This window comes from Canis lupus, chromosome 7, assembly GCF_003254725.2.
Source record: "Canis lupus dingo isolate Sandy chromosome 7, ASM325472v2, whole genome shotgun sequence".
Classification (NCBI taxonomy): Eukaryota; Metazoa; Chordata; class Mammalia; order Carnivora; family Canidae; genus Canis; species Canis lupus.
This window is the reverse complement of record NC_064249.1, coordinates 61,501,481-61,524,762: the sequence shown is the minus strand read 5'-3', so window position 1 is coordinate 61,524,762 and position 23,282 is coordinate 61,501,481. Positions and strand designations below refer to the sequence as shown.

Here is a 23,282-nt window from a genome sequence, read left to right as displayed (position 1 = left end):
AGTTAGGTCCTGGAATATGAGTAAATTTTGCATGTGCAGGAAAAGAGGTTAGTGTGTTGGTGGAACAGTTTTATATAACATAATAGTTTTACATAAAGGAGCAGAATGGGAAATAAATCTAGGGAGGTGGGGAGCATGCAATCCAAAGGATTATGGGGTCACAGGGCCTTGGATTTCATACTCCAAAGCTAGCGTTTTATCCTATAGGCAATATACAAGTGGGTTCAATCTTGGCTTTTTATGAGAATCACATATTGGGTTTTAAAGTTGCAGGTTTCTGAGCAGAATCATTCCCAACATTTGTGGGGCCCAGAGCAAGAGTATGAATGGAGGCCCACATACTGTGTCTAAATATTTAGAAATTTCAAAGTAAGCAATATCCAATATATGGCCCCTCATTTCCACCTGGGGTCTACAGCCTATCTGAGGGATTGCTCGGGGCCTGGAGGCTATAGGAGCCCCACTCTCTCTGGAGTCCATTAAAGACCTGAGTGGTTCGTGGACTTCCAGGAGGAAGACAGAGCAGAAGCTGTAGTCAGGCCAGAGACTGGATCTGTTGCCATGAAGGAGGTGGATGATTCAGGCTCTTCAGATTCTTTGGTACGGGGTACAGGAGGGGCAAGGGAGGGAGGTGGGCAGTGGAGAACATAGTTCACTTACCTCACACCTCGCTTTTCTGACCTCGGGATTGCCAGGCAGTTCTAAGTACCACCTGAAACTGTACCCCTCCAAAGCAGAGAGAAGGGAAGAAGTACACTTACCTGAGGAACACTGTCTGCCTCCACATCCGCCTACTTCAGAGGATGTAGGGTGGTTACCTGGAAGCTGTAGCAGTTCCTTCCTTGGTTTCAAAGGGCGCAGGCTGATTTTTTTAATCTCTCAGCCCGATCCTATCCCACTTGATGAGAGGGCCCAATTCAGCTGATCTGTCCTGCTCCCATATTTTATGTGTGCTCCACTATCAAACTTTAAAGCATGAAACTCAAAAGAAAAAAATGTCTTTGCATTTCTGCATTGGTGATGTCGGGGACTATCTAAAGCATATGACCCCTTTTGGCCTGGTCTAAGTGTTGTGCTAGGTCAGAACCCAACTACTGACCAAGCATTTCTTGGCTTGGGGTAGGAGTGCAGTCTCTGGGTTTGTGCTCACAAAGCTCCATGTGTGAGTATAAAGCACAGGTGGGGTCATAATCACTGCTAAACATGGGGAAGCTGTTTCTGTTTGATTTTTGTTTTGCAGCAGAGGAGGGATACAGATGGTTGGTATTTTAGAAAGCAAAGAGGAGGGAACCCTGGGTGGCGCAGCAGTTTAGCGCCTGCCTTTGGCCCAGCGCATGATCCTGGAGACCCGGGATTGAATCCCACGTTGGGCTCCCGGTGCATGGGGCCTGCTTCTCCCTCTGCCTGTGTCTCTGCCTCTCTCTGCCTCTCTCTGCCTCTCTCTGCCTCTCTCTCTCTCTCTCTGTGACTATCATAAATAAGTAAAAAATTAAAAAAAAAAAGAAAGCAAAGAGGAGCAGAATGGAAGATTGTGGATGGAGGCAGGAGAGCCTCATGGAGCAAACAAGATGAGGGCCCAGAGGAAGCAGGGCCTGTGGGCTGGGCATGGGAGGAGCTGGATGGAGGGGTGATAGGAGATTACATCAGAAGTGCTTAGTGGTCAGGGGGAGAGATGGTGTTAAAGGATCAGAGGTCCCTAGCTTTTTATGGTTGAATTGTGCCCCCAAACAGGTATGTCCAAGTCCTAACTCTTGATACCTGTCAGACCTTATTTGGAAAGAGGGTATTTGCAGATGTCATGAAGTTAAGATGAGATGGTTAGGATGGGCCCTAGTTCCACCTGGCTGGTGTCCTTACAAGAAGAGAAATGATGGGGCACCTGGTGGCTCGGTTGGTTAAGCATCTAACTCTTAGTTTTGGCTCAGGTCATGATCTTGAGGTCCTGACATCCACCCCCCAAGTCTGGCTCTGTTCTCAGTGGCGAGTCAGCTTGAAGATTCTCTCCCTCTGCCCCTCCTCCAACTTGCTCTCTCTCACTCAGATAAATAAGATAAATCCTTTTCTTTAAGATTTTATTTATTTGAGAGAGAGAGAGCGCGCACACAAGCAGGGGGAGCAGAAGAGGGAGAAGCAGACTCCCTACTGAGCAGTTAGTCCAACACAGGGCTGGATCCCAGGACACCGGGATCATCACAAGAGCCGAAGGCAGATGCTTAACCGAATAAGCCACCCAGCACTCCAAATAAAATAAATCTTAAAAAAAAAGAGAGACATGTAGGGAGGATGCCACTAGCCAACAGTCAGAAATGGAAGCTGTAAGTAAGCAATGCAAAGGACCTCTGGCTGCCACCAGCACTCAGGATGAGGCACAGAGGGATCCTTTCCTGCAGGTCTTGGGGGGGAGCATGGCTCTGTTGACCACTGGATTTTGGGCTTCTAGCCTCCAGAACTGAGACAATTTCTGTTGTTTGAACGTACCTAGTCTGTGGTGGTTTGTTACCAAGCCCTAGGAACGAACGCACAGCTTTGATAGCACGTCAACAGTGCTGGCTCTCTCTGAACTGGGCATTCAGTGAAGGCAAGCCTTTGTCCCAGCCAGTGCCTGAGCGAGAATGTTCTCCCCTACGTGCACACCCTCTGCACAAGAGATGGAGCCCCTCTTTGTCACCTAGTCTTGTAGAAACAAAGTATTAATTCACGATGGTTTTCAATCATCTACTCTACAAAAAGGCATCCACGGAAGGCACTAATTTACTACAGATTTCACCTGCCTACTATAGAAGAAGGCAGTTTCCAAGTTGAAGTTAAAAGGTTTTATGTACAGTATTCCCATTCTGTACTGACCATTCTCTACCTCGGTTTCGAAGGTATTTTGGGGTAGCATTTTAAGGTATTATCCTTAATCTCCCATCGTAAAAATTATTCAGAAAACCTACAGGAGATTTCATCTCTAGAAGGAACATTTTTCAGAGAGGAAATTGTTGCAGCACTGAACTGCCAAAGAGACAGCTGAAAAAATGGGTCATGCTTTCATCCCATTCTGGGACATAAGCTGCCAAGCGGTTCACTGCTCATTTTTGTCCTCTTCTCGTAAACAAGCTGCGTTAACAAGTTACTTTAAAAAAGCATACTAATTTCCCCAGTGAATTACACAGGAAAGAATCCAGCATTCCCTCCAGAGAACTCAAATAGTTGTTTGTTCTCAGAGCTCAGGTGTGGTAAAATTGCCGTCCGGCTAAAAATGCATGCTGGCTATTGGCCAGGAGGCTGGAGCTTTCCATTCACTCCAGCCCTGATTTCTCACATTGGTGTGCAACTCGTAGCTTGCTTAATGGGGGGGGGGGGGGGGGGGGGGGGGGGGGAGGACTCGATTTTCAATTTCAATTTAATTACACAATCTATAGTGCCTAGTGGGAAGGATTTAGGGGCAAAGATTAATGCTCAACAGTGCTCTATTTTACATTCTTTTCTGATAAGGAACGCTGTATTGATTATCCAAAGTGAGTTTTCAAATTTGTTTTTTAAAAGTCAAATTTTGGCAGGCTGATTTAAAGAAGGGATGTTACTCCATGTCTTGGTTCTTTTCCCAAATTAGATAAATTAGAAGTGTAAGGTACCTTTTTGGATTGTATTGTCAGTGCATTCTTCAGAGTGGAGAGCTCTTTTCCACTTGGGAGAAGAATCGAAATTCTATTGTAAAATTAGAAATACCAGCTGCAGATACTGATTGAACAATGACTGTCCTGAGAATGACTGTATAACAAATATATTTAAGATTCTTCCTTATGTAATGAATATACTAAGACCCTTCCTTATTATGTTAAAGTCTAAAGAATTTCACTCTTTTATTGGGACTGGAAACCATTATGATTTCATCTGGCAACAAATCAATGTTTCAGATTACAAGTAAATATTTGGTGTTCTATTTTGGTCTCCACATACTGTTAGTTTAGCCAAATGTTAAAAGATGGAAAATAAAGGAAATGAAAGTCTGCCCATAAGAGGTGGCCTTAATATATGTCTTGGTCAATTGCTTTAACTTGTTAACTTAATAAAGAAAACAGGTCTGTTTATAAGAAAAAGTATTCCCTATGTGACTTAAATAAATAAAAATGGTAGCAATAAACTTTACCGGTTAACTGTTGCTCAGCCTTACCAAACCACTTGAGCACATACAAATAATTGAAAACATGGTGATCAAGAAATGAAGCTCGAAAAGCAAATAAACTATGTGAAACAGCTAACTGATTCTGTCATTGCACAATGACAGCATTTTCAAGTATTAAGATGGCTGCTACTATGAGTCGACATTTCCAATTATATGCAAAAGCAAAATGGTACCTGACTGGCATTAAATTTTGCCAATTGAACTGGCGGTGTCATACATTAGCCTAATGAGCTATTTTTAGAGCTTGATGAGTAACAGGGCATCTGGCACAGATTAGGGAAAGCTAGAACTTAATTTGGGTGGAATGACAAGACTAGAATTGGAACTTACTTGGGAGGGCATTAGAAGACTTTGGAAAATGTATCCTTGACTGGTTTAAAAGTAGACTTACCACTCTTCTCCTTGGCAAGGGTGAGTTATAATTTAGGCCAGGGTAGAATGAAAAAAAAAAAGTCATAGAGGTGCATGTTTGTGGGTGGAGTATGAGAATGATGCTGTTTTCCCTGAGTCTAGTGACAGAGGCAGCCTTGGGAACGACAGCCTCTCTGGTCTATGGAAGGAGGAGGTGGACTAGGGCAAGACAGGGTTTGGTGAAGGCATCTCTTGGTTTCATGGAAATTCCCTTGCTACATGGAGTGACTCCATGTACCAGCAAATAAAAAGAAGTCTGAAGATTACCTGAGAGATTGGGTAAGAAAATAGTGAAGCAGACAGGAAGATGTTATCTAATTCTGCATAGAAGTCAAATACCAGAATGGAAAGCCAACTTGTATGTTTCTACTGCTGGGGGTTCCACTCTAAACTGTTTGGGAGGCAATGACTTTCAGCTGGGCAAATTAAAACTTGGGAAAGTCACATAGGAGAATCACTTTAGTTAAAGGAAAAATAGATAAAATTATCTATTTGTAGCCAATGCAGAAGTCATGATACGTTCAGAGGAATGCTCATCAATCAGAACTGGCAGTCTTACTTCTCCACTGTTTCCTTCAGTGGGTGTTGGAGGGAAGGGATGAGGTGGGGAGACAAAGCACATGGTCATCCATGGATGACCAATTTATTTGTTCTCAGAACCAACAGCATGTATATTGCTCATACCTAATAATTAGTGAAACCTTTTTTTTTTCCATATTTACAAAGGCTTGACAATTAACATCTAGAGCATAATTGTACATCACAATTTATGAGAAGTGAGGAAATACCTGGTCGGTGATTTGTTCTTGGATTTTTTCTCTAGTCACTGAAAGAGAAAGCAAAAATAAATGTGACATTAAAGTGTGAAAATGAATAAAATGCAGTACTGATCCTGCTCTGTTCTCACTCAAAATTCCAAAGCAGTCATAGGCTCTCTGTGCATACACTTGTATTGTGATATAGAGCTTTACAATCACTCCGATAACTGGGAGAAGAAACAGCCAAATTCTAAATAAATCACATTAGGCAAAGATGATAGAGAATGAAGTAGAAATCCAATAAGGGTGATACCAGAAGAACCCATGAATCTTTGGCAGAGAAATGAAGAGAAGACCAGATAAAAACTTGAACAACTGCCAGTTAAAAGTTTCCAAACAATGACAACCTGTTCAAGTACAATACCAACACGGAGTTCATGGAACCCTGAGGACTAGACAAAGAGCTCTACCGTGGCAGGTGGCAGAAATGCTACTTTAAAAAGCTTTTTTCTTACTCATGTAGATAATAAAGACATTATTATACTTTGTTGTTATGGTGCTGCAGAGATTAAAGTGAAAACCAACAGTTTTATAAAAGGTGTCTTGGTCAGGACAAAAAAAAAAACAGAGTAAAGTATGAAAGATAATGGGGATATAAAGAATAAAGACACTAAAATAATAAAGCTTTGTAGTGAAAACATCCTGAAAGTGATTAATGTTGTATGTATCTTAAATAGAAGGAACAAAAATCCTTGTTAATAATAAATGATCAACAAACCAACAAATGAGAAAGAGGGGAAAAGAAGAAATTTTGTGGCACTACAGTTACTATGTGCTTGTGAACATCTTGATATGATATATACTTAATTAAATGTGTCTTTTTAAAATTTTAAACAAGATAATTGTGCAGTCACTGGCATTTTTAGGAAATAATACAGACAGATCCTGTGTACCCTTTACTCAGTCCTCCCCAGTGGTGACATCTGGAAGATTAAAAGCACAGTATCACAACCAGGATGCTGACATTGACATGATCAGAATATAGAGCATGTCCATCACCACAGGGATCCTTCATACTGTACTTTTAGAGTCACACCTATTTCCTCCCACCCCCCTTTTCTTAGCCTCAGGCAATCACTAATCTCTTCTCCATTTCTATCATTTTACCATTTCAAGAATGTTATGTAAATGGAATCATCCATTTTATAACCTCTGAGATAGGTTTTTCTCATTTTCCAGAGATTCATCCATGCTGCCCCGTGTATTCTTGGGCATTTATTGCTTTTCATGGCTGAGTAGTATTCCATGGTATGGATGTACCAAGGTGTGTTTAACCATTTGCCCACTGAAGGACAGCTGGGTAGTTTCTAGATATTATGAATAAACTTCTGCCAACATTTACATAAATGGAGATACCTGGGTGACCCAGTGATTGAGCATCTGCCTTTGGCTCAGGTTGTGATCCTGGGGTCCTAGGATCGAGTCCTGCATCAGGCTCCCTACAGGGAGTCTGCTTCTCCCTCTGCCTATGTCTCTGCCTCTTTCTCTGTATCTCTCATAAATAAATAAATAAAATCTTTAAAGAAAATTTGCACAAAGGATTTTTTTTTTTTTTTTTTTTGTGAGTGCAAGTCTATTTCTTTGGGATAATTGTCCAAAAGTGCAATTACTGGGTTGTATGGTAGTTGCAGGTTTAGTTGTTTAACAAACTGCCAAGCTGTTTTTTTTTTTAAGACAGGTAATGAATACCTGATATTTACCAATCGATTGATCAACCCATTTTACTAAGTATTCAGTACCAGGCAAGGTGTTATATGAAATACAGCAAAAGTATAAAGAGCATAAAAAATGGAATGACAGTGTTAAGAGTGGGCTATCGTGCCACTGTTACAAAATGCCTGGGGGCAATCTTGGAGTCTTCAGATAATAAGAACCAATTTCCTTTTTTTAATAGTATTGCCCAATGAGCTTATACATTTTAAAATATTTTTTTTTGTTGGATAATAAGTAGAATGTTTAAAGAAGAGGTAACATAATTTGTGGAAAAAGCTTGGCCTTTCGAATTAGACCACCAGTACTGCCTAGAAGAGGACAGACAGCATCCAGCAGAAGGAGAGCATGTGCAAAGCCATGTGACAAGGGGGAGGGTAAGGGGTCCAAGGCATGGAAAAGAAGCCATCATGGTCAGAGTGAAGAAATAAGGGTGGGGTTGTGTGGTGTAATATGGTGTGACGTAGACCACTTCTGGGAGACGTGTGATCATTACAAGAGTAGTGGGAAGTCAGTTATTAAGGAGATTTAGGCCTGGGTGGGGGTAGGGACATTGGAACGGTGTGGTCAAATGTGCATTTTTAAAAGAGCACTCAATGCTTGTTGCTAACTGCAGAATAGGCTGGAGGGGATCCTGGGGTGACGGCAGCACTACAAAACCTTAGTTTTTTTCCCCTTAGGAACCAAGGCAAATCTGAAGGAATTCAAGAGAAAAATGAGAGCCCACACAATCAAATCATCATCATCTAATAATGTAGGAGCCCACTGGACTCTAGCAAATGCAGCAGACAACAACCTGGTATCTAGTTACAGCCCTGCCATTTACTGGATGTTTGATTTGGGGCCAGGTAACTAATGCCCTGGCTGTCTGGCCATCTATAACAAAGAGTTCATAATATCTACCCTTCTCCTGATCTGTGAGGATTAGAATGAAGTATGTATGCATCTTGCAGGCAAAGGATAAGCGAAGGGCATTCCAAGGAGTTGTGACAGGAAGAACAGTCTCAGAAGCAAAAAGAGGGTGTATTTTGGATAAATCTTGAGATTTTCTGAGTGGCTTATAGAGTGGAAGCATATACCAGAGCAAGTGTGAAATGTGGGGTGTGGGAAGAGAACAGCGTTGGCCCATTGTTGGCTTGAGGTGAGGCTGAGAAGAGCTTTTCAGGCTGTGGAGGCCAGTGGAGGTTTGTCAGCAGCAGAGTGAGGCGACCAAAGCCATGGTTGAGAAAGATGACTTTGGTGATGGTGTGGAGAATGGGGTGACGGTGAGCGGGCAATAGGTGGCAGAGAGAGCAATAAGCATCTGCAGTGCTCAGGCAGGAGTGGTGAAGGTCTCAGCCCAAAAGGGAAAACAGAGATGGAGGGATGCCTGGAGCTGGTAGCCTTTCTGAGGTAGGTTCTGGAGACTGACTGAATGTGGCAAGTACAGGAGCAGGGAGCAAGGGCAACCTCGACATGTTCAGCTAGGGGAACTTGTGGAGAGTGGTGTTACCAAATGCACAGTGGAAAAAGGAACAGAATTTAAAGAGAAGTTATTAAGTGAGCTCTATGGGCTTGTCCCCATAATTAAAATGAAGATATCTGTAGGTTATGAAAACTGCCATGGCAATTACGGTAAATAGAATAATGAACCCTCCCCAAATGTCCACATCCTATCTCTGAAACCTGTGAACGTGGTACCTTACATAGCAAAGGGACTTTGCAGGTGTGATTAAGTTAAGGGTCTCAAGATGGGGAGATTATCCAGGATTACTTGGATGCACCCCATGTCATCACAAGGATCCTTACAAGACAGAGGTAGGAGAATCAGAGGCAGGGGAAAGAGGGTGTGACCATGGAAGCAAGGGTCAGAGTGATACAGTGGCTGGAAGAGGCCATGAGCCGGGAAGGTGGGCAGTCTCTAGATTTGGGAAAGAGAAAGAAGTGGCTTCTCCCTCAAGCCTCCTGAAAGTTTGCAGTCTAGCCATACCTTTATCCTAGTCTAGTGAAACATCATTTTGAATCTCTGACCTCCTGAACTATAAGAGTGATACACTTGTGAGAGCCCCGACTACAGGGAGGATCCCAAGACACAAACCTGGGCCATGTCTTGAGATGACAAGACAGGTTGGATACAGGTTTCCTTGGCAAAGGGTCAGAGTGAGTCCAGGATTTGTGTCATCTGTCCAAATGAGGAAGAGGCAGGTGACCGCTGGTGGTTAAAAGTGGCAGGAAACATATCCATGTTTTGGGTGGACTTAGATACCAGGTCAGTACAGCTCAGACAACAAGGTAGGTGCTGTGCTGGGGGACTGAGAAGGTAACCCAAGGGCTGATTCTGAAGGTAACAGGGCAGGCTTGTAGTTACTGAGGTCATTCAGTTGCTTGAGAATCACAGCGACTCAGAAACCAGACCATTTCTGTGAGTTACAGTTATTTAAATGTAAGAAAAATCATCTCCTCCTTTGAGCCATTAAAACTCCAATGAATTGAAATATATAATTATACAATTATTTTGTGGCCCTAGTGGTTATGATTGCGGCTACTGATAATTTTTTTTTCTTCCTGCTTACGGATAGTCTTAGGCTGGTGGAGATGTAAATGTTCCCTGGCAGATGCAAGAAAAAAGGAGGGAATCCCACTTAAGGAAAACCTAAGTCATTCCCAAGTTTATTCAAATCATATTTGAAAAAGAGGAATGGAATTTAGGGGATAAATTGTAACTGCATAAGCCTTTGCTAATAAAAGATTAAGAAGTATGTGGTTTAGCATCTTTTAATTATTTTTTCTAGCATCTTGAATATACAATGTTTGAAATCTCTGGTTGGATCAACATTATTTTGCTCAGAGGTTTGTGGACTTTGCATACTGATTCTTTCCTGTTTCCAAGTACATTTGCTTTTAGGCTATTTTTATTCACTTTAAAGGAATTTTAATAACTTTCTGTTGACAGCATGGACAGCTGGTCTTGAGAATTAAAGAAAATTCACTTGCTGACTGAGGAAGGAAGTGACATCAATGAGCTTCTAAAGTCAGCCCAGAGGGGGAAATTGGTTTGTGAGAGAGTGGCCTTTCATTGCACTGTATTTATCGAGCGATGCCTTGAGATGCAAATTGCTGTATCAATCAAACCTATGGTGCCTACCTCCAACCAACTTAGTGCAAACTGAAGGAACAATGCCCTGAAACTAGTGAGAGGAAAAAGGATGAGGGGTGCAGGAACCTACAGGCTAAGTGAATTACGGGAGCTCATGATCCCCTCTCTCTGGGCTGATACTTCCTTTCCTGTCAAGCCTCAGTTTCTTTGTCTAGAAAATGAGTTTGGTGTAATCTGTTGGTTGAAGTCAGTCTGTTTCTGTGACAGATGGCTACTAAGACCATGTACCAATATATATAGTGTAGACATGTTATCTCTCTACTTTGTCCCAAAGAGTGCTATCAATTGCTTTATATCCCCCACTGAGAGCTATCTGGAAAGAGGGATCCTGAGGTAGTCATATATAGCTACTACCTTGATCTCTCGATACTTTATTTTTTTTTTAATTTTTTTATTTATTTATGATAGTCACACAGAGAGAGAGAGAGAGGCAGAGACACAGGCAGAGGGAGAAGCAGGCTCCATGCTGGGAGCCCGACGTGGGATTCGATCCCGGGTCTCCAGGATCACGCCCTGGGCCAAAGGCAGGCGCCAAACCGCTGCGCCACCCAGGGATCCCTCTCTCGATACTTTAAACATCAGCATTCAATGTTTATAACTACTGAAGAAAAAGTCAGGCACCCACTGATGGGGACTTTAAATAACAATGACAATAGAAAGAATAAGTTAATTGTCATAATAATGAATGACTTAATTCTTCACCACCACCAGAGAATTTCCCTTTGGAGCTACAGTAATCCATTTTTCAAAGATACCTGTGGTGCAAAGGGATTTTGGGTGTAGTGTGGGTTGGGTCATGTAAGCATGCGTGTGAGGCTGGCAGGAAAGTACCTAGATACATTTTATGGTACCAGCTGAAAAATTAGATTGCTATTATTTACTTTTAGCTCACTTAGAAAGTGTTTGATGTGGCTATAGTCACAGTTCAGGAATAAATAATTTGAGTTTGAATTAACAATCAAGTATCAAAGCGAATTTAGTTCGGCCTAAGAGACAGATGCATTAACATTGGTTTCTCTTTCTTGTCTCGAAACATATTTGGGGTATTCAATTAAATTTTCAAATTTTATGAGTTAAATATGTAATTTGATCTATTCAAAAAATATTGGTTAAGTAAATAACGAGCTCTCAATAGCCAGTCTTCAGGCCATAGGATTTTCAGACTATCCCAAGCCTAGAGATGCTTTGACTCTAGCAAAATTCATTCATTTGATCCTACAGCAATATATATTAATGAGCATCTATTCTGGACAATATGCTCGGTGTGCTGGAGGCACAGAAGTAAAGTTGAGGAAGCAAGATGAGCACACAAAACGGCAACCACGTGAAAGCACAGAGCTGTAGGGGGTTATTAGTAAATTGTATAAGGATTCAGATCAGAGTATTTAAATTTTGATATAGTAGCAATGGTGATGGATTCGCTTTCGGGCTTTTCTGGTCTGGGCTTTGCCACTATCAAGTTGTACAGTACTTAGCAAATAACTTTACTCTTCTAGTCTTTGTCTTTGGCACATAATGACAATGTTTCAAGTACAGATGGTTTCTAAGTTTGTTTCTAGTTACTTACGTTCTTTGGCTCTAAAAAGAATGAAGGAAATGGAACATTTCCATAGAATTGGCTCCCTGAAAAAAGAGAAGAGGTCATGTTTGGAAGGGGAACCTGGGCATGCCTCATGGAGGAGACAGCATTTGATCTGGGTAGGACAGCTCCAGAAGCAGGATGGAGGAAAGGAATTTTACCCAGAAGGAAAAGCATGAGCAAAAGCACAGAACCAGGAAGTGCACGGGGCATGTACAGGGAGTAGTAAACCGTTGCCTTGACTTCAGTGGAGTCTGTAAATGAGTGAGGAGTAAGGGGCAAGGCAGAAATCTGCGTAATAAACCAATGTCACAGAGGGCCCTAAATACTTAGGGAGAGATTTTGACATTTGTTTCATCAGGGAGCTCTAGAAGATTTTTGAGTCAGAAATTGTTTAAAACTGTTTAAAAATTAATCTAAGTGCTATGGCTTGAGAAAGGGGGTGGGGTAAGAATGAAGGTGAATGTGACACACTTGGTGAGTAGAGTGGACGTAAAAATTCAGACGGGGGTGCTGGGGCAGTGGGACAGAGGGAAGAAAGGAATTAAAGATTCCTTTAGAACTTTTTTGTTCTTGCTTTGTGTGTATTTTTTTATTTTCAATTTTTTTAATCAAGTATAATTAACAAATAGTATTATATTAATTTCCGATCTATAAGTACAATGAATGATTCAACATTCTATACCTTACTCAGTGCTCAAAATTAACCAAGATCTTTAGCTTAAGTTACTTGGGAGAAGATGTGCTTCATGCAGAAGTGGAAACAAGGAAACAGAGCCAGTTTAAAGGAGAAAATTTGGTGAGTAATGGTGGAGGTGGGATCATCAGCTCAGTTCGGTGCTGGTGAAGTTAAAATGCCAGTAAGACATCCTAGGGGAGGCGCAAGGTGAGTTCAGGAAAGAACTCAGTATCAGGCAACCTTCTGCGGAGAGCTGATGGGAAGCTTCAGGATGAGAGACTCATCTTACAGCAGAGGGAGGGAAATAAATACCAAATTACTTTGGGAAACAGTTGTATTTGTATTTGAGTGGTTTGATGTCTCCTCAGGTAATGGAATTCAATGTTTACCTCATCTGCAGCCAATATGAAGAGACACTGTCTCTAGGCTAAACTAAGCTAATACACAGATTTACTATCAGGCACCAGCAAGTTAGAAGTCTGGTTTCAGAGCCTATGTTCTCACTGGTCCTGGGTCCGAGTCAAAGGCTATGACTTCTGACACCCGTCCAATGAGTGTTTTTTCTTTAACACCAAATAATTAACTTAGTTCTTCATGAATGCTGCCTGGGTATCTCACAACTTTAACTCGGTTTTGACACCATCTACCTGAAAAGAGTGTCAGATCCCATATATTAAGGGCTCAGCTCTACAAGACTACCCCTTGCCCCCCACTTTAGATGCCAGTTGTTAGTCTAGATGGTCCTCTGTGCTTTTGACTGACCAGCTATAGATGGAAGGTGCCAATAACCCCCTTCTTGCCTTCTTGAGTTTAATTTGCTGGAGAGGTTCACAGAACTAAGAAATATTATATATATATATATATATATATATATATATATATATATATTTAATAATAAATTTATTTTTTATTGGCGTTCAATTTGCCAACATACAGAATAACACCCAGTGCTCATCCCGTCAAGTGCCCCCCTCAGTGCCGGTCATCCATTCACCCCCACCCCCCGCCCTCCTCCCCTTCCCCACCCCTAGTTCGTTTTCCAGAGTTAGGAGTCTTTATGTTCTGTCTCCCTTTCTGATATTTCCTACCCATTTCTTCTCCCTTCCCTTCTATTCCCTTTCACTATTATTTATATTCCCCAAATAAATGAGAACATATAATGTTGGTCCTTTATATTTATTGGATTACTGGCTTATTGTAAAAGGATATCACTTAGGAATAGCTCGATGGAAGACACACAGGGCACAGTACGTGGGAAGGGGGTTGGAGTTTGCACGCTTTCTGGACACACTACTCTCCCTGAATCTGCACTGTTCACCAACTCAGAATTTCTCTGAACTCTGTTCTTTTTTTTTTTTTTTTTTTTTTAATGGAGACTGCACTGCATAGCTATGATTGATTAAATCACTGACCATTGGTGAGGTGCACTTAAAGAAAAATTTTTCTTTCAAATTCAAACAAGATTTTAAGCCAAACAAGATTTTTTTTTTTTAAAGAGCAATACTAAACTGGAACACTGGTTAATTCTTACTGAACTTTCAGGGTACTGGAAACTTCAGACAGCATATATGGATCTTTTCTCAATTACCTCTTTTCCATACATCAACACTTGCTCACTTAAGGTTAGCACTAGCTGAAAGGATTGTTAATGTGCTATAATTGTTGTCAATCTTGCAGCTCTTTGTACATGATGTAAACATATCTCTAGAGAGTTTGTTAGGATAGTGTAGGTTACGGTTTCTGTGGAGAGAAAGGTGAAGGCTATGGTTTTTTTCAGTGGTCCCTCTGTATGATCTGGGGTCACGCTGTGGCATGCGGTGGGTCTGTGGTTCAGGCAACAGAAACCAGGTGTAAATGGGCAGCTTTTAGGTGGCTCCATGTGGCATCATTTTCCCAGTATCAACCTACAAGATATTGTCCTGTACAATATGAACCAGAGGGGATAGATGCATGATTTTTATATTTTTATTTCATTTCCCTAATAATTTGCATATTTTTTGGCATTTGGGGAATTTTGTCATTTGTTTTTTGTTTGTTTTTTTACATTTCAGAGTTCCTAAGTATCTCTTCATCACCCCTCCTAGCCCAGGGGTGGGGGTGAAGAGTGAGGGGTTGGGGATGGGGAGGACAGTAGGAGAGCAGAGGGAGGTGTCATAAGTCAATTCTATGGTGGGAATCCTTTTTTGATACCCAGGAAATGGTGGAAATCATGAAGCTCAACATGATCTATGGCTGTACCCCAGTGAATTCTTCTTTCATCTGAGACTTACATCATTAAAATTAATTAGGGGGAAGTTATTTAATAATTATTTGAATCAAAGCTGGCTTCTTGCTTTTTGTAAGAAAAGATTTTAGGGTTTTAAAGCTCATCTTTTTTTTGTTTTTTTTTTTTTTTGTTTTTACTTAGGAAAACATGTTTATTATTCTGTTTCTCAATGGTGACAGAATAATTTTTTGTTATTTTTCCTTCCTTTTGGAAAATTTATATCTCTGGTTAAGTTTGGTTGGTGCTGTGAAAGTAATAATTTGAACAAGGCACTTACCCTCAAAAATCCCTAAACCATTTTATACATGAATTTTTATATGATTTTTTTTTTAATTTTATATCTCTCATTCTGGGATGCCTGGGTGGCTCAGCGGTTGACCATATGCCTTTGGCTCAGGGCGCGATCCTGGAGACCCAGGATCAAGTCCCACGTCGGGCTCCCTGCGTGGAGCCTGCTTCTCCCTCTGCCTATGTCTCTGCCTCTCTCGCTCTGTCTCTCTCATGAATAAATAGAATCTTTAGAAAAAATAAATCTCTCATTTTTTCTTTTTCCTTGAGAGAACAGAAGACATAAACCTTTAGAGTTTTATGGTACAGGCAAATAATATTAATTCTGCTAGAGTGCCATAGTGAGTGGTCACATCAATATAATTCTTACATTTAAAACAGTAAATAGTATACATAAGAACTTGAGATGCTAATTTATTTCCTCCCACTGTCTTGCCGTTCCATCATGTTAGGATCAATAATATTTTGGTAGTTTGAATCATCAATTACAATCTTATATAACCAGAAAGTCCCTTCTTCTTGACTTTGTTTAAATTTGCTACTTTATAGAGATTTTCTTCTATGTCTGTTAGAGAATACTTGCTATATAAAAACTAGTTATAACAGCATAATGCTGGTTCTCAAATAACCAGATATATTATGTTTATTCTGTAACAACACTGACCTAGGAAAAGTCCCTTTCAGAAAGTAGCCTGTGAATACTTCTCATTGCTACCTGAGATTTCTTTCACACACATCAGAGCATTTCCAAAATCTAGATCAGTTTTAAGAATGAGCTATTCAGCAATGATCATAGAAAGTTAATTCAATGCCCTTGACTATAAGCAAGACATTTAAAATCCATAAAAATCTCATCATGGCCATTATATTGAGATGATTTTCAGAAGGACTGGGGTAGAGGCAGAGGACAAGTGAGGACACCATTTCAGGGCCCTTGGAGAGAGACAAGGAGGTCCCGAGGAAAAGCAAGTGGTGTTGGGATGTAGAAGAAGGACCTATTCCTGAAAGGTGCAGCAGGTTAAGGTAACTATTTGACAGAGTAGTGAAAGGGAGAAATCAGGATAGTTAGCAGTTTCCAGGGTTGGTGTCCACTTGGATGGTGATGCCGTCCAAGGAGCAGTTTTAGAGTGTAAGATAATGCATTCTGATTTATAGGTGTTTTAAATATCTGTGGGACTTTTAGGGAAGAGACGTCTAGAATGAGAAGAAATGGGGTTAGATGTGATCAGAGGAAGAGGTGCTCAGAAAGATAAAGAGAGTGGTCAGAAAGGTATAAGAAATTTGACAAGGGTGTGATATCAAGGACGTTAACAAGTCAGGAAGGATCCAGTCTTCATTGCTGGCAGTAGGACACAATGACAACCCCTTGAGAGGAGAATTTGTCAACATCTAACAAAATGTCTTAACAATTTGCCCTGTGTCAACCTTTTGACTCCTATTTCTAGATCTGTCCTTGAAGATATACCTGTGCAATATAAAAAGTATATGCACATGGGTGTTCATGACAGCATTACAAAAAGTAACAAAAGACAACAAATAAACCATTAGAAACAACTATAAGGGGGTGCCTGGGTGGCTCAGTGGTTGAGCGTCGGCCTTTGGCTCAGGCTGTGATCCCGGGGTCCTGGGATTGAGTCCCACATCAGGCTTCCCTCAGGGAGCCTGCTTCTCCCTCTGCCTATGTCTCTGCTCTCTCTACACCTCTTATGAATAAATAAATAATATATTTTTTTAAAGAAATAACTATAAGTACACCCACACAGTAGAAAACTACTTATTTATAAAAACATAGGATGGAAAATCTCTCTGAGATAAGAACATGAATATATCTATATGGGTACATTTGCAAAAGAACCATAGAGGGAGCAAACCAGAGACTACTGAAAATACTTCCTTATAGGGAAGGGTGTGGGTGAGTCGGGTGGAAGAGAATATGTTTGGGAATAAGACCTCTCTGAGAACACATTTTAATAGAGTCATGACCTTTGAATCACATAAATACTTTTCATATCCAAAATATGATGCTATCAATCTACCTCTCCACACAGTGTTCTCTGCTGCGTCATGTTGGCTCCCTTTAAGTATTTGACCGTCTCTCAATACATTACTTAAAGATAGACTCCTCTCCCACTTCCTGGGACACCACAGACACTGAGTCTATTTCTACATCTTATCTTCCTCCAGCTGTACAACTTTAGTTAAGCCTGGCAGTATCTTCAAGCTTCTAGAAGTCTGCAGCCTGGTAAATCATTACTGGGACTAGTCATAAAAGCTAATGCTGGTGCTCATTACCAAGCCATTTGGGTCGATTTTTTGAGAACTCAGAGAATGAAAAGATTAGCTGCCTTCAAGCTCCCCCAGCTGTTCAAATAGAATAACTTCACGGAGCCCTAGGGTGCTGGGCGGCACAGATTCAAGCTTGTATTTTTAAAGAGCATTAAAAAAAATAAGTGAAACAACTCCTTATGTGTCTCTTCAAATGTATACACTTATTGCAACTTAAAGAATATTCTGTAATGGTAGAAAGTCGTGATTAAGAGCACAGACGTGGGTGTCAGACATATACGAGTTCCAGCACACACCTGTGTAATCTCGAACAATTTACTTAGCATCTCTAACCCTTGTTTCTAAACCTTGTTTCTCTAAAATGGGGATTATCTGAACAATACCTACCTCATGAGGTTTTCATGAGGAATGAATGACATAATGCTTGTATCATAATTAGCACAATGCCTGGCACATAGTAGGTGCTCAATAAATGTAGCCACTTTTATTATGTACAGTATCTCTTATTACAATTATAAGAAGGATAGTGGAAATGATTATATGCAACCCAAGCATTTATAGCCAGGGCAGCCAAATCCTGGTCTTATAAGAAGAAAATTTTAAATATATTTAGAGAGAAATAATAAACTTCATTTAACATAAGAATATTTAAGCAGAACTGAGATCTTAAAAAAAAAAAAAAAAAAAAGCAGAACTGAGATCTTGATGTAGCTAACACAAACTGTAGTAAAAGTTTTAGAACATTTACTCAAGTTCTAAAGTTTTAAGAACACTGGAGAAGAGAGAAAGACAAATACTGTATGATCTTAACTTCTATGTGGAATCTAAAAAAAAAAAAAAAGAAAAAAAAGAAAAGTCAGAGAAAAAAGATCAGACATGTGGCTACCAGAGATAGATGGTGCTGGTGGTTGGGGTGGGTGACTGGAGAAAGGTGGTCAGTCAAAAGGTATAAACTGCCAGTTATAAGATAAACAAGTACTGTGATGTCCCGTACGAGATGATGACTACAGTTAACTCTGCTGTATTATATACAGGAAAGCTGTTAGAAGAGTAAATCCTAAAGTTCTCATCACAGGAGAAACACTTTTTCTTCTTTCTTTTGTTCTTGCTGTCTCTATATGAGATGATGGATGGTACCTGAACCTATGGTGATAATCATTTCACAATATATGTAAATCAAGCCATATGCCGTATAACTTATACAGTGATGTGTGTCACTTATTTCATAATACAAGCAGAAAAAAATTGAAGAACACATCTAAATCCATATCATGTCCTTTATTCCATTGCTCACTTTTAATTTAGCCACTAATTAAGAAATTAGTGCGAAAATTTATAGATTTACTTAGAGGCAGCTCTTGTCTTGTATGTTTCTGTTAACTGCCTTCCCAAGATATGGGTTATACAGAGTGTACGTTCGTTCTCAACCACCCATCTGGTTCCTGGACTGGTGCCTAGAAAGGCCTGGCTGCTTCTGCTTGGGTCTGTTTCGGTCTGTTTGCACCTGTCCTAGACAGGGGGCTGGGAGGCTTTTGTGGTCAGCACCTCTGCAAAGGACAATCATGCATTCATGCGAATGCAGGCAGGGAAAGAAGGCACTTTTCTTTTTTAACCTCCAGAAACAAATACCATTTCAAATTTCAAATTTCTTTTTCCTACTTAGTATACATCACTTATATGTGTTTTCTTTTTCTTGATGCATAAGTGAGAAAAATCAAAGCTAGGTCCAGATCACAGTAGTGGACAATCCAGTGTTTCTCATGGCTGAGCTTCTCAGGAGGGCAGAGAGAAGAGGAAACAGCCATGCCAAGTTCCTGACCGCTGACCACTCCCCCCAAACCGCAGCTCCCAGGGATCCAGACCCTTGGCCCTTGCACCTCCAGCAGCCTTGTCTGCTTGCCACACAAATGTACGTGCTTTCCACACTAGTAACACCACCTTCTACGTGATGTGGAAGAGGATGGAAGCCTGTGTGGCAGAAGGAGCAGCTCTGAGTGCTGCCCTTCTAGAACACAGCCAAAGGACATGTGTAGGGCTGAACCTGTGCTTCACTGTATGGCACATGGAGGGAGCATGAGGTGACCACGTGGAGAAAGAGGGGATCCAACAGATGAATGTGCAGGGAAAGATGTAACAGGGGAAGTCTTCATGCCTAGTGGCCAGTCAAGAAGGCAGGAGCTTTCATCTGGAAAATAAGAGGAACACCTCTTTTTTCACGTTCTGAAGACTTTATTTCATGACTTATTGTCCAAAGTCAACATCTTCTTGAGAAGCTTATTTAAAACAACTTAAAACTTAATATGAAGAATCATTCCCAATTAATAGCACTGGGCCAGGCATTATTTGGGTTTAAAATTGTAGCTGTGACAAGCCTTGGAGCCTCAGGTGAGGAGGCTCACCTGGTTGGTGTGAAGTAACTCAGAGTGGCGCCTGGAAAGTGTTATTTCCACCTGCAAGAGCAGTCGTTTGCCGGGAGTACAACCAGTTGATAACTATGTGAGGACTTGTGTATGGAAATCTGAGTGAACTGGCAACATATTATTCATTTACTCCAGTAACATTCCCAGCTTTTTATAGATCGGAACCCCTGGGCAGCAGGCCATCTGGCTTGCCCTTTCATCTGACCCTGGCCTGTGGCATGGGCTTTGGCATGCACAGATCTGAGTTCAAGTTTGAGCACTGCCACTCATTAGCTGTGCCACCTTAGGCAAGTTATTTAACATCTTTAAGCCACGAATGCAAATCAGAGATGTGGAAAATAATGGGATGACTTCGGGTGTTGCATGAATAATGTGTGCCAAGGGCCTAGAAGAGCTTAGCCCACCTTCACTCTTCTCTTTACCTCCTGCAACTACAGTACAAAGTACCTGGAAAGTTAATGGTAGCAAGCTCTTATGTTAGTACCATCAGATGCTAAATACCTTCACAGGGATCAGACAGGCTTGTGGCCGGCTGGTAGGACTAGCCAGATACTCAGGTGGAAACATCTCCTAGCAGGACAAGAAAGGATATTGAAGAAGTGAACATGAAGGTAAAAAAAACCCTGCTGGAATTCTGACTCTATCAGTGAGATGAGATTGGCAACCAGAACAGAACAACTGTATATGATGTATTTCAGTCTGTTAGCAAAAATCTGAAATTTATTCATAATGCTGCCTTTATCCTTTTTAATAATTGTTATGTTCCTTCCAAAGTCTCCAGCATTCCCAACTGATGGACCCAACCGATCACTTAATGTAGGAATATTCAAATTGTTAATAATTCCTAATAAGAAATTTTTTGGAAGGTCATCTGGGTGGCTCAGTTGGTTGAGTGTCTGATGGTTTGACTGATTTCGTTGGCTCAGGTCTTGACCTCATCGGTTGTGGGATGGTGCCCTATGACTGACTCCTCCCTTCGCAGGACGGAAAGATCCTCTCTCTCTGTCCCTGTTCCCACTCATGGGCACATGCTCACTTTCTCGCTCTAAAAATAAACAAATCTTTAAAAAAAGAACTTTTTGGTAAGCTTAAGAGATGAAATACTTTATAACAACTATGATTTCTATGACCACTATTGTAAAAAAATCAAAGTTAAACTGCAATGGATAGGATACTTTCAATTTTTCTAAAGAGATCACCTGTATTTATTTTTATTTTTTATTATTTTAAAGATTTTATTTATTCATTTGAGACAGAAAGAGAGAGATAAAGATAAAATGAGCAGTGGGGAGAATCAAAGGGAGATGAGAAGCAGACTCCAGCTGAGCAGGGAGCCCAGTGAGGGGTCGATCCCAGGACCTGGAAATCATGACCTGAGCTGAAGGCTGATGCTTAACCATTTGAGCCACCCAAGTGCTCCTAAAGAAGTTGCTTTTAAACCCTTGGAAAAAATCAGGCACAGCAAAAGTGAGTCAAAGCCTTGAAAAATTATGTCTTGTCTTACACTCTGAAACAGAAATCTACATCCATTTTAAATTGCAAGAATTTTAATCTAGTACTTTGGGGATTCAAAAATTTCATTTCCCTGCCTTAAATTCTTTTAAAACAACATGATAAGAACACAAATACTGTACTTAGTATTTCTTGATTTAAACTGAATCCTTGATAAAATGCTGATACTGGTTTAGAATCTGGCTCGGCCTCACACATCCTCATCCATTTGCACGCACATGCATGGACATACACACGTACACATATATAGTTGTTTATAACTGTTTGGCCTTCCAAAGAATTAATCACAAATCTTCCTGTTATGGCAAGATGTCTTCACAGCTGTCCTATCAATTTCCTAGTCTCCCTTGGTGATGCTGGAAAGGATCCTAAGTTGGTATCAACTAAACAGGTGAAGGGCAGTTGGCTATTTTGAGGCACATGAATTATTTTAAAAGTTTAGGTTCTCCCTAGTGAGTTTTTTGGTGATCATTGGTGATAAGAAAACAAGACTTTAATTCTTCCTTTCTATGAAGGATTTATGGAAATTCCTGTACAAGTTTAAAAGATTCTGGAATGCTACATAATCTAATGCTCCAGTTGGCAGATGTCTTGGGCTAGCCTGAGGAGTCAAATAATTTTAATCTCAGGAATAATCAAGCAAACACTCCAGAAACACTGGTTGGGGGGACAGGTCAAAAGGATAGTGTGAACTAAATGTTGAGGGCTTTATTCCTTCTTTTATGAAATTCTAAAAGTAGTCATATTCCCTGTGAAAAGATTTCCACTATTAAGAAAGTATAAAGAGGAAATTAAAAGTGTCACCTTACTCCCAGTCCTGCTCCCCGCGGGAAGCACAATTAATAGCTTCTTGTACAACATTCTGAAAGTTTTGTTGCACATGCAAGGATTTTTACATCTGTCTTTTAATTTTTTTTTTAAGTAGGTTCCATGTCCAATGTGGAGCTCAATGTCGGGCCTGAACTCACAACCCTGAGATCATGACCTGAGCTGATAAGCGAATCAGAGAAAGACAGTTATCGTATGATCTCACTCATATGTGGAATTTAAGAGACATAACAGAGGATCATAAGGGAAGAGAGGAAAAAATAAAACAAGGTGAATCAGAGAGAGAGAGAGAGAGAGAGAAAGACAAACCATAAGAGACTCTTAATTGTAGGAAACAAACTGATGGTTGTTGGAGGGGAGGTGAGTGAAAAGATGGGATAATTGAGGGATGGACATTAAAGAGAGCAGGTGATGTAATGAGCACTAGGTGTTATATAAGACTAATGAATCACTACCTCTATCTCTGAAACTAATAATACATTATATATTAATTGTAATTAAATTAAAAAAAGACCTGAGCTGAGATCAAGATTCAGATGCTTAACTGACTGAGTCCTCCAGCTGCCCCTTTTTGCTTTTGAACATCAGTGCTCCTATGCTATGTGTGCTCTGTAGCTACATCTGTTTTTTCTTTCATTTAACCCGCATTTTAAACTTCTCTTTGAGGGTCCATATAGATACACCCTGTCATTTTTAATAATTGCATTGTATTCTACTGAATAGAAGACCTGTCACCTTTCAAACAGTTTAGAAATTTCATACTTACAACCAGTTTGTCAATGAACTTTCTTTTATCTTTATGTACTCATATAGGTTATTCTGTAGGTTAAATTCTTAGAGTTTGAATTGCTTGGCCAAAGGGTATGTCAATGTAAAATTCTGGTCGTTAAAGGACTATGAATATAGTTACACAAATTTACATCCCCCGCTAACCATGTATGACAGTATGTTTTTCCCACATCCTCTAGCTGTTAACATTGTTGAGCTTTGAAATCATATTGCCATTGCTAACTCATGGATTTAACTGGAATTCAAAAAATTGCAAGTGAGAAAAAAAATCGCAAAAACTATTATGAGTGAGGTTGACACTTTTACGTTTACCAATCATTGGTGATTATCTTTGAGAGTTGTCCATTTTCCACACATCTACTTCTCATCTTTTCATTTGTAATAGCTTATTG

The 23,282-nt window shown here is 40.4% G+C and overlaps 1 protein-coding gene across 3 annotated transcripts in view; it reads right to left on the bottom strand.

Annotated features, from left to right (window-relative positions):
• CHST9 (carbohydrate sulfotransferase 9) overlaps positions 1–23,282 on the bottom strand; it is a 241,856-nt gene that overhangs the window by 30,373 nt on the left and 188,201 nt on the right. For all 3 annotated transcript variants that reach the window (XM_025429254.3, XM_049112814.1, XM_025429256.3), the window contains one exon: positions 5,368–5,405. In XM_025429254.3, coding sequence (XP_025285039.1) covers positions 5,368–5,405 — 38 coding nt within the window. The remainder of the gene's footprint in view (positions 1–5,367; positions 5,406–23,282) is intronic.